The sequence below is a fragment of the Aythya fuligula genome, chromosome 2, assembly GCF_009819795.1.
Source record: "Aythya fuligula isolate bAytFul2 chromosome 2, bAytFul2.pri, whole genome shotgun sequence".
NCBI lineage: Eukaryota > Metazoa > Chordata > Aves > Anseriformes > Anatidae > Aythya > Aythya fuligula.
In genome coordinates this window covers 526103-535723 of record NC_045560.1, presented here as the reverse complement: position 1 = coordinate 535723, position 9621 = coordinate 526103, and the positions used below count along the sequence as shown (strand labels likewise).

Below are 9621 nucleotides of genomic sequence, written 5' to 3'. Positions count from 1 at the left end.
CAGTTACCCCCTGTTACCCCCTCCCTACTCCCCCATTACCCCCGTTACCCCCTCACTACCCCCCATTCCCCCCCCATTACCCCCCCTCACCCCCCTCCCCACCCCAAACCCTCCCCCTCCCCCCCCCCCCCCCCCCCCCACCCCCTCCCCACCCCCCCTTTCCCACCCCGTCCCCGCTGCCCTCTCCCTCCCAGCCCCGCTCCGTGACCCCCCCAACCCCCCCCCCACCCCTCCCCATGGGTGCGCCTCCTCCCGGGGGGGCGGAGCGGGGGCCGTTTCGGGGCCGTTTCGGGACCGGAGCAGCGGTGGTGGCGGTGGCGGTGGCGGCGATGGGGCGGCTGCTGCTGGCCCTGGCCGTGGGCTTGGTGGCCGTGGCGGCCGCTAGCCAGCCCCCGCTGCAGCGGCGCGTGGTGCGGGAGGTGCTCGAGTACTTCCACGGCCGGGGGAACGTGCTCTTCCTCTTCAGGGAGCAATCCCTCGAGGGGGTGCTCGAGCGGGTGAGTGCCCCGTGGCTACCGCTACCGGCACCGTGGGATGGGGAGTGGGGGGGACGGGGACCCTGCCCGTGACCCCGCGGGGGTCGTGCTGGGGAACCGCGGGGTGTGGGTAGGGGCTGGGGGTTGGGGGTGCCCCGCGGTGCCCCGCGGTGTCCCGGTGGGGCCGGCCGTGCCCGTTGGCACGGGGCAGGGTGCGCTGGCGGGGCTCGGCTACTCATTAACCACGGCACCACCGGGAGCGGACACGGGGCAGGACGCGGTGGCCCAGTCCGGCTCCGTCCCGTCCCAGTGTCCCCAGTTAGGACGCGGAGCCCCGGTTCGGCTCCGTCCCGTTCCCCCCGGAGCTCTCCCCCCCCCCCCGGGTGCTGCCCGGTGCTCACGGGGGTTTGGGGACCCTAGGGACGCCCCCCTTGGGGCCGCTCACCCCTCACGGGGCCTCGGGTTGATTTGGGGCTGGGTTTGCCCTCGGGGCCGTTGTCCCTGCGCCCACGGGGACGGTGGCAGCAGGAGGGGGCAGGGGGCGGTGGGAGGGGGCAGCACCAACTTTTCGGGTCCCTCCTGGTCCTTCCTCCCTGACCCAAGGCACCCAGGCGGATCCTGCCTCTCTCACCCCGTGGGCACCCCAAAATATCCCCCCAGCCAGCCGCCCGTGCCCCCCGTGTCCCCCTCCCTGCCTCTTACGGGGTCGTTTCCCTCCCGCACCAGCAAGACCCTTCGGGGACGTTCATCCAGCTCCGCGTCAACCTCGTGCAGACCAACTGCAGGAAGAGGGCGCAGAGGACGCAGAACTGCAAGGCGGTGGAGAACCGGGTGAGGTTTGCGGGTTTGTCCCCCCAAAACGGCCCCGCGAACCCCTTTTTGGGGCAGGCACGGGGCCGGCGGGGATCAGGGGTGAGCCGGGGGTGGGCTGGGGGCTTGGGGGGCAGCGCCGCTGACCCCGTTGTGTCCCCAGAGGAGGCCGGCCTGCCTGGCGTGCTACAAGTTTGACAACAGCGATGTCCCCAAGGTGCTGGACAAGTACCACAACTGCGCGCCCAGCCACCACCTGGCCGTCAAGGTGAGCCGTGGGGGGGGGGGTTCTGGGGGGCTGCGGGGCACTCACAGGGGTCCCGGAGGTGCCCCCCCCGGTGCCACCCCCTCGCCCTCTGCCCCGCAGGAGATAAAGCAGCGCGACGAGGCCGAGTGCAGGGCCGTGGAGGAGGCCGGCAAGTCGACGGATGCGCTCTACCTGCCCGGCATGTTCGCCTTCTCCAGAGCCTACCAGGCCTAGGGCGGCCGCCCCCCCGGCCACGGTGGGTACGGGGACGGCCCCCCCCCAAGGCACCCACCTCCCCCCGGGTGCCCCTGCCTGGGGTGGGGGGGCTCGTCCCGCAGCCGGCTCTCAGCTCCCCCCCCCGTCCCCCTCTCTCTTTCCAGGCGCCGCGTCCGCCAGCCCTAAAGGATGCTGATCCGGGGCCAGCCCGGCCCCCCGAGCTTGCTGCCCCCCAGCGCTGTGCAATGAAGGGAGGGGGCGTCCTGCAGGCGGCCCCCACCCCCCCACACACCCCCCCACGCCTAGGCAGTGTCCACATGCACCAGTAAACCCCAGCTCTGCCTCTGCTGGTCTCCGCTCTCATTCCCACTCAGGGTTGCTGGGGCGCACTGGGCTCCACATCCCCACTCCTGTGGGTGCCCGGGGGGGCTCTGCCGAAGCTGTCCCCCCCCCCCGCACGCTGCCCCCAGCCCGGGGCACGCTCTGCTCCATGGGTCTTGCACCCTGGCATGCTCAGGAGGGATGTGGGATGCACCGGGACGCAGCACAAAGCAGCAGGGACCTCGAGGACAGCCCCACACCTTTACTGCACAGCCCCGTGACACCCCTCCAGCCCCACCCGCAGCCCCCCACCCTGCAGCCCCCATCCCCACCTCGCAGCACGGCTCCTCCACCGTGCCGGGGGGGTCGGGGACAGCTCCAAAATCTGCCAGACGTGGAGGTGAGCAGCTCCTCTGCTGCGGTGGGAGGGACGGGGAGCCCGGGTACCCATGGGTGCCGTGAGCTCGGGACCCTCCGGGATCTGCCCCAGGGTCTGAGGGCACGGAGCACAACGAGGCGGATGAAGGAACCAGAGCGGAGTGGGGCTCGGGCACCGCAGCAGCCCGGAGGCGAGGTCGGCCCCGTGGCTCCTCGGGGGCGGCTGGAATTGGGCCGGGGGCGCGCGGGGCTCCGGGACCAGGAGCACTCAGAAGACGAAGGAGCCGGGGTCCGCGCGGACGCTCAGCGCCCGCTCCGCCTGGGCGATGGTGTCGTCGGCGCGCCGGCTGAGCTCGCGGCACTCCTGCAGCGCCTCCCCGAACTGCTTGTAGGCCTCCTCGATGATGGAGCTGCGCCGGGGCGGCGGCGGCTCCCAAAAACTCGCCTGCACCCAGGGCTGGGCGGCGCGGGGCGGCGCGGGGCCGGGGCCGGCACCCGGCGAACCGTCGAGGTCGCGGCAGAGCTGGAAGAGCTCGCTGCCCCGGCCCGACACCCGCTCGCCGTCGATGGCCTTGAGGCCGGGCAGCGCCTCGGCCAGCGCGGCGCGGTAGGCGGCGGCGGCGGCGCAGACGGGGTTGCTGAGCTGGCCCAGGGGGTCGCGCAGCCGCAGGCTCTCCAGGCGCCGCAGGCCGGCCAGGCAGCGCAGCTGCTGCAGGCTGCTGACCAGGTTGCCCGCCAGGTTGAGGCTCTGGAGGCTCTCGCAGGAGCCCAGCGGCTCCAGGCTGGAGACGCGGTTGCGGGAGAGGTTGAGGACGGCCAGCTGCTTGAGGCCGGCCAGCGGGCCCAGCTGCGAGATGGCGTTGCCGGAGAGGTCCAGCCACTCCAGGTGGGCGCAGTCGCCCAGGCAGCCCAGGTCGGCGATGCCGCGGCCCCGCAGCCGCAGCAGCAGGATGGAGTCCAGGGCGAACTGCCCGCTGCTGGCCTTCAGCAGCTGCGCCGTGATCCGCAGCCCCGCGCCCTCCTCGCCCTTCTCCCCGTGCGCCTCCATCCGCGCCCTGCGCCCTGCGGGGACCCCGAGGGTTGGCACCGGCACAGCGCCCCCCAAAAGACCCCCCTATGGGGCTCGGATCCCCCCCGTGAGGCTCAGACGCCCCCCGTGGGACCCCCTCCTGCCCTCCCCGGGGCTCCCCGTGGGGTGCTCGGGGCGGGCGGTGGGGAGACACCGGGGTCCCCCCCCCACCTCTCCAAGCACCGGGACCCCCCCTGCGCTCACCGAACGGCGGCTCCCGGAGGCCCCCTCGGCTCCGCCTCCCGTTGCCGTGGTGATGGAGGGGGAGGGGCACCGGGAGCAGCACCGGGACCGAAGGGCACCGGGGGGGGGGGGGGAGGGGGGGGTGGGGGGGGGATGGGATGTGGCGGATGGACGGACGGACGGAGGGATGGGGGATGGGGATGGATGGATGGATGGATGGATGGACGGACGGACGGACAGACAGATGGGACGGATGGGTGGGACAGAGGGGAGGACAGACGGACAGACGGACAGCACAGAGGGATGGACGGGGTCCTCCAGCCCCCACACCGCTCACTGGCCGGGGCTGCTCCCATGGCTGCCGGGCACCCGCGGGGCCACGGCCCTGCCTGCAACGGGGCTGATGTCCCTGTGCCACCACTGTGCCCTCACCGGTGTCCCCAGTCATGTCCTCGTGCCACCACCGGTGTCCCCAGTCACGTCCTCGTGCCACCACTGGTGTCCCCAGTCACGTCCCTGTGCCACAGCCCCGCCGTGACCGCCGTCCCCAGGGACATCCCGAGCTGGAAGGGACCCCCAGGGATCACCGAGCCCAACCCCTGGCACCGCACAGATCTGCCCAAAATTCAGACCCGTGGCTGAGAGCAGAGCCCAAACGCTTCTAAAACTCGGGCTCGGTGCCGTGACCGCACCCCTGGGGATCCTGTTCCCGTTCGTGACCACCTCTCGGTGACGAACCCCTTCCCGATGCCCACACCAGCCCCCCACCACCCTTCCCTCCGGGGGGCCGCAGCCCCATCCCGGGGCCGGATGGTGCCTGGCGGCCACGGGAAGGGCGGCAGCGGCAGGGCCCCGGCCCCCTCCCTTCCGTCGCGGCGGTGCCGGCCCTGCCAGCACCGTGCCGGCCGCAGCAATAACAGGAAACCCAGCCGGGAGCCCCGCGGTGCTGCAGCGGGGAGATAAACGAGAACCACCACTGCCAGCCCCCCCCCCACTGCTGCTGGGGCTGGGGGCACGCAGGGGATGGGGATGTGCCAGCTCGCCCCGACCCCGCTGTCCTGCTGCCCTCCTGGCACCGTCCCCGGCTGCCAGGGATGGAGAAATGGGATGGGGATGGGGCAACGCGTGGCACGGCTGAGATTTGGGGTGGGGGCAGCATCCCCGGTGGGGAGCCCGGTGTCTCCTTCCCGTGCCAGAGCCAGCAGGAGCTGGATGCTGCCAGTAGGGCACGGCCAGCACGGCTCAGCCCTGTCCTGCCCTGCCCCACGCCGAGGTTCGGCACCAGGCACCTTTTTACGTGTGCTGCTGCACGGCTCCCGCCCGCGGTGGCGGCCCCAGGCTCGTGTTTTCTCCCCCCTTCCAGCAGCAAACAAGCGCGGATTCAGCTCGGCGCGCCGCAGGACGGGGAAAAACAACCCGCAGGCATGTGGCCGGCGCCAGGAGAGCCTGCAGCACCGCTACCTGGCCGGGAACCCCGGCCCTGCCTACAGCCGAGGGGTTTTGGGGTGGGAGCCCCCAAGCTCTGCTGCATCCCACCAGCCCCGCGGTGCTGGCACCCCGCACGCCGTCCCGCTGCGCAGCCTTGGCTCCTGCTCAGCCCCACAACATCCCCAGGGACACTTGGCAAAGGATGGTTTATTGGCATTTACGAATTGTTCCTGCCACAGGGGAGCCTGCCAGGCCCGGGCAGGGCTGGGAGCAGGGCTCGTGCCCCCCGTGCGGCTGCGGGGAGCTCTTCCCCCAGGTGCTGGCCCCGCTGCCCGAGGTCCACCAGCCCTGCCACAGGCCAGTGCTCCGGTGCTGGAGCCGCCTCGCTGGTCCCTTCCTGGAGAAGGGCAGCGAGCCCAGACGCAGCGTCCCGGTGCCGGGGCCAAGAGCATCGTCGGGTGCCCTGCACTGTCCCCATCAGCAGGAGCACAGCTCTGTCCCTCTCCCCATCCTGATGCCACACGGGTCCCCGGAGCTGGGCACTGCAACGGGGGCCAGCAGCCGGCGGCACGTCCCACGTCGGAGCAGCCGGTTCCTCTCCTCGACCGCGGTGCCGGCGCAGGGGCTGAGCTCCCGGCGCTCAGGTGGCGGGGGCCGGGGCCGCCCAGCTCTGCCGGGGCGCGGGCGCCGTGGCGTGGGTGCGCTCGTGGCGCAGCAGGTGGGTCTTGCGGCTGAAGCTCTTGCCGCACTGGGTGCAGATGTAGGGCCGGTGGCCGGTGTGCACGGCCTGGTGCCGCGCCAGGTTGGTCTTGGAGCTGAAGCGCTTGCCGCACTGGGCGCAGCCGTGGGGCCGGGTGCCGGTGTGCACCGCCTGGTGCCGCGCCAGGTGGGACTTGCGGCTGAAGCCGCGGCCGCACTGCTCGCAGGTGAAGGGGCGCGCGCCGGCGTGCGCCTTGGTGTGCGCGATCAGGTTGGGCCGGGAGCTGAAGCAGCGCCCGCACTGGGGGCAGGCGAAGGGGCGCTCGCCCGTGTGCACCCGCAGGTGCCGCAGCAGGTGCTGGTTGTGGGCGAAGCCGCGGCCGCAGTCGGGGCAGGCGAAGGGGCGCTCGCCCGTGTGGGTGCGCTGGTGCGTGGTCAGGTTGGGCTTGTGGCTGAAGGTCTTCTCGCAGTGGGGGCAGGCGTAGGGCTTCAGCCCCATGTGGCCGCGCAGGTGAGCCGTCAGGTGCCGCTTGTCGCTGAAGCCGCGGCCGCACTCGGCGCAGGCGAAGGGCCGCCCCTCCAGGTGCAGCCGGCGGTGGGACGTCAGGTTCTTCTTCCAGCTGAAGCTCTTCCCGCACTCGGGGCAGGGGAAGGGCTTCTGCTCGGCGGGCGGCAGCGCGGCGCCGTCGGCCGGCTCGGCGTGCAGCTGCTGGTGCCGCAGGAGGTGCTGCTTGTGGGCGAAGCTGCGGCCGCAGCAGGCGCAGGCGTAGGGGCGCTCGCCGGTGTGGGTGCGCAGGTGCCGCACCAGGTGCGTCTTCTTGCGGAAGCGGCGGCCGCACTCGGTGCAGGGGAAGGGCCGCTCGCCCGTGTGCGTCTTCTGGTGGGAGCGGAGGTGGATCTTCTGGCGGAAGCGCCGGCCGCACTGGGCGCAGGGGTAGGGCCGCTCGCCCGTGTGCACCCGCAGGTGCCGGGTGAGGTGCGCCTTCTTGCCGAAGCCCTTCCCGCACTGGGCGCAGGCGAAGGGGCGCGGGGGGCCCGGGGAGCCGCACTGCCCGCACGGCCGGGGCTGCGCCGCGCAGCAGCAGTGCTGGCAGGCGCCGGGGCCGGCCAAGCCCTCGCCCAGCAGCGGCCAGGCGAAGGCGGGCAGCGCGCCGTAGCCCAGCTCCGCCGGCTCCCCGGGGCTGGGGGGCTCCGGCTTGCAGGCGCCCGCGGCGGGCGGGGAGGTGCTGCCCGGGAGCTGCCCCGCCAGCAGGGCCTCGGCGCTGAGGCCGGCCGGCCACTCCTCGTCCTCGTCCTCCACCTTCACCTTCCGCACCAGCCAGTCCTCTGCGGGGCACAGAGCGGGGCCGTGGGGACGCGGTCGGCGCGCCGGGCGGCACCGCCAGGGGAACCCAGTGATTCTCACCGTGTGCCCCCAGCGTGCCCGCACCGTGCTGACCGGTGGGTTTGCCACGAGCTGGCGGTGCCGGAACATGAACCTCACCTGAGCAGCCGAGCTCCAGGCTGCCGTGCCCCTGCACGGCCCCCGCGTCCCCGCCGCCCGCCTGCTCCTCGCCATCGCCCTCAGGCAGCGCCTCCGCCTTGGGGACCAGCAGCCTCGCTGCCAGGAGAAAGCGTGGTAAAGCCGGGGGCCCCTCCAGATCCAGGGACCCCAGGGTTTTGGCACCAACCTGAGCCGGCGCAGCCCGCTGCCTCCGTCTCCTCCACCGGCGCCTGGGTGCGCGGCTCCTCCGCCTGCTCCGTGTGCGGCACCGGCTCCGGCTTGGTGATGGGGACGCCTGCGTGGGACAGCACCGGGATGAACCGGGGTGGCTCCGGCTCCCAATCCCGGCTCCTGGCTCCCCCCCGGGCCCCGCACACCAAAACCCAACCGCCTGGCCGGGCCCCCGAGCTCGTGGCTCTGCGGCGGGCACGGGCGCAAACCCGGAGCCTCCGGTGTGGGTTTCGGTGCCGCTGCCTTACCCAGGGCGAGCAGGGCGTCGAAGCTCTCCCTCATGGTGCCGTCCTCAGCGGCCGCTCCCGTCGGCACTCGGGGGGGGGCTCAGCCCCTGCGGGGGGCATTGGGAAAAGCAGAGGGGAGCAGCTGGAGCCCCCCGGCCTTGGGGAGCCCCCAGCGCCCCCAGTGGGGACACGGCACCAGCACTGCTGCCCCATCCCGGGCACCCCGAGGGGTCATGCCCCCTGCCACCCCTGTGCCCCCCACCGACCCCCAGCCCTGCCTTGTCCCCCCAATTGCCCCATGTCCCCCATGTCCCCCCCACTGCCCTTGTGCCCCCCAAAGCCCCTCCCAGCCCTGCCCTGTCCCCCCCATTGCCCCATGTCCCCCCCGTGCCCCCTACTGCCCCTGTGCCCCCCCAGCCCCTCCCAGCCCTGCTCTGTCCCCCCCAATTGCCCCATGTCCCCCCTGCGCCCCCCACTGCCCCCTGGCTCCCCCACCCCACTGTCCCCAGCCCCACGACCCCTATAACCCCCCTATAACCCCCCATAACCCCCTATACCCCCCTCACAACCCCCATAACCCCCCAAAACCCCCCCACAGCCCCGCACCCAGCCCCCGGGGGCGCGCCTCCCCCACCCCCCCCCGTCCCCCGGTGCTCGCCGCCGAGCGGGGCCCGGCCCCGTTCCCGTTCCCATTCCCGTTCCCGTTCCCCCCCCCGCGCCCCTCTCCGTGTCCCCGGGCCCCCTCCGCCGCCCCTACCTGCGCCGCCGCCACCGGGCCCGGCCCCGCCGCCCGCCCGCCCGCCCGCGGTGGCCGCCGGTCCCCCCCCGCCCCGCCGGGGTCCCCCCCGCCGCCGCCGCCGCCGCCGCCGCCCGGAGGGACCGGGACGGAGCCGGGAGCGCGCCCGGGGCCCCGCCGCTTCCCCCCCGCCGCCGCCGCGCGGCCCCGGCCCCGGGGCACCGGCACAGGCGGGCAGCGGGACTACAGCTCCCGGCAGCACGCCCGCCGAGCGGCGCCGCCCCGAGCCGAGCCGAGCCGTGCCGAGCGGTGCCGAGCCGTGCCGAGCCGTGCAGGGCTGTGCCGGGCTGTGCCGGGCTGTGCCGGGCTGTGCTGTGCCAAAATGAACTGTCCTGGGATGTGCCGAGCTGTGCCAAGGTGTCCTGGGATGTGCCAAGCTGTGCCAAACTGTGCTGGGTCGTGCTGAGCGGTGCCAAGCCAAGCTGAACCAAACTGTCCCGGGCTGTGCCGAGCTGTGCCAAGGTGCCCTGTGACATGCCAAGCTGAGCCAAGCTGTGCCGTGCCAAACTGAACTGTCCTGGGATGTGCCGAGCTGTGCCAAGGTGCCCTGTGCCGTGCCAAGCTGAGCCAAGCCATGCCGGGCCGTGCTGAGCCATGCTGAGCTGTGCCAAGCTGTGCCAAGCCAAGCTGAACCAAACTGTCCCGGGCTGTGCTGAGCTGTGCCAAGCTGTGCCAAGCTGTGCCGGGTTGTGCTGAGCTGTGTTGGGCCATGCTGAGCCATGCCAAGCCAAGCTGTGCTGTGCCAAACCGAACTGTCCTGGGATGTGCTGAGCTGTGCCGAGTTGCCCTGTGCCATGAAAAACTGAGCCAAGCTGTGCTGGGCCGTGCTGAGCCATGCTGAGCCGTGACAAGCTAAGCTGAACCAAACTGTCCCGGGCTGTGCCGAGCCGTGCCAAGGTGCCCTGGGATGTGCCAAGCTGTGCCAAGGTGCCCTGTGCCATGCCAAGCTGAGCCAAGCTGTGCCGGGCCGTGCTGGGCTGTGCTGAGCTGTGCTGGGCCACGCTGAGCCAAGCTGCGCTGTGCCAAACCGAACTGTCCTGGGATGTGCCAAGCCATG

At 73.0% G+C, this 9621-nt stretch overlaps 3 protein-coding genes across 4 annotated transcripts; 1 reads left to right on the top strand and 2 right to left on the bottom strand.

Moving 5' to 3' along the window:
- Positions 1-298: 298 nt before the first annotated feature.
- Positions 299-2087, top strand: RARRES2 (retinoic acid receptor responder 2). Its single transcript, XM_032183403.1, has 5 exons — positions 299-497; positions 1203-1307; positions 1450-1554; positions 1654-1789; positions 1914-2087. The coding sequence occupies exons 1-4, from the start codon at positions 330-332 to the stop codon at positions 1765-1767; spliced, it is 492 nt and encodes a 163-aa protein (XP_032039294.1). The 5' UTR covers positions 299-329; the 3' UTR covers positions 1768-1789; positions 1914-2087.
- A 343-nt stretch (positions 2088-2430) lies between these two features.
- On the bottom strand, positions 2431-3759 carry LRRC61 (leucine rich repeat containing 61). 2 transcript variants are annotated; one of them, XM_032183400.1, is made up of 2 exons: positions 3722-3759; positions 2431-3510 (listed from the first exon to the last, which is right to left on the bottom strand). In XM_032183400.1, the coding sequence occupies exon 2, from the start codon at positions 3494-3496 to the stop codon at positions 2717-2719; it is 780 nt and encodes a 259-aa protein (XP_032039291.1). In that variant the 5' UTR covers positions 3497-3510; positions 3722-3759; the 3' UTR covers positions 2431-2716. The 2 variants fall into 2 exon arrangements, with proteins under 2 accessions (XP_032039291.1, XP_032039292.1); XM_032183401.1 differs by having other exon boundaries at positions 2431-3503; positions 3722-3744.
- A 1645-nt stretch (positions 3760-5404) lies between these two features.
- On the bottom strand, positions 5405-7868 carry ZNF467 (zinc finger protein 467). The gene is made up of 4 exons (XM_032183167.1): positions 7790-7868; positions 7498-7605; positions 7311-7427; positions 5405-7153 (listed from the first exon to the last, which is right to left on the bottom strand). Exons 1-4 carry the CDS (start codon positions 7821-7823, stop codon positions 5769-5771), a joined length of 1644 nt encoding a protein of 547 aa, XP_032039058.1. The 5' UTR covers positions 7824-7868; the 3' UTR covers positions 5405-5768.
- Between the last annotated feature and the right edge of the window lie 1753 nt (positions 7869-9621).

Coding starts and splice junctions, on each gene's coding strand:
- RARRES2 (XM_032183403.1), top strand. CDS start 330: ATGGGGCGGCTGCTGCTGGCCCTGGCCGTGGGCTTGGTGGCCGTGGCG. Junction 498..1,202: donor TCGAGGGGGTGCTCGAGCGG/GTGAGTGCCCCG, acceptor CTCCCGCACCAG/CAAGACCCTTCGGGGACGTT. Junction 1,555..1,653: donor GCCACCACCTGGCCGTCAAG/GTGAGCCGTGGG, acceptor TCTGCCCCGCAG/GAGATAAAGCAGCGCGACGA.
- LRRC61 (XM_032183400.1), bottom strand. CDS start 3,496: ATGGAGGCGCACGGGGAGAAGGGCGAGGAGGGCGCGGGGCTGCGGATC.
- ZNF467 (XM_032183167.1), bottom strand. CDS start 7,823: ATGAGGGAGAGCTTCGACGCCCTGCTCGCCCTGG. Junction 7,606..7,789: donor CGACGCCCTGCTCGCCCTGG/GTAAGGCAGCGG, acceptor TGTCCCACGCAG/GCGTCCCCATCACCAAGCCG. Junction 7,154..7,310: donor CCTGGAGCTCGGCTGCTCAG/GTGAGGTTCATG, acceptor TGTGCCCCGCAG/AGGACTGGCTGGTGCGGAAG.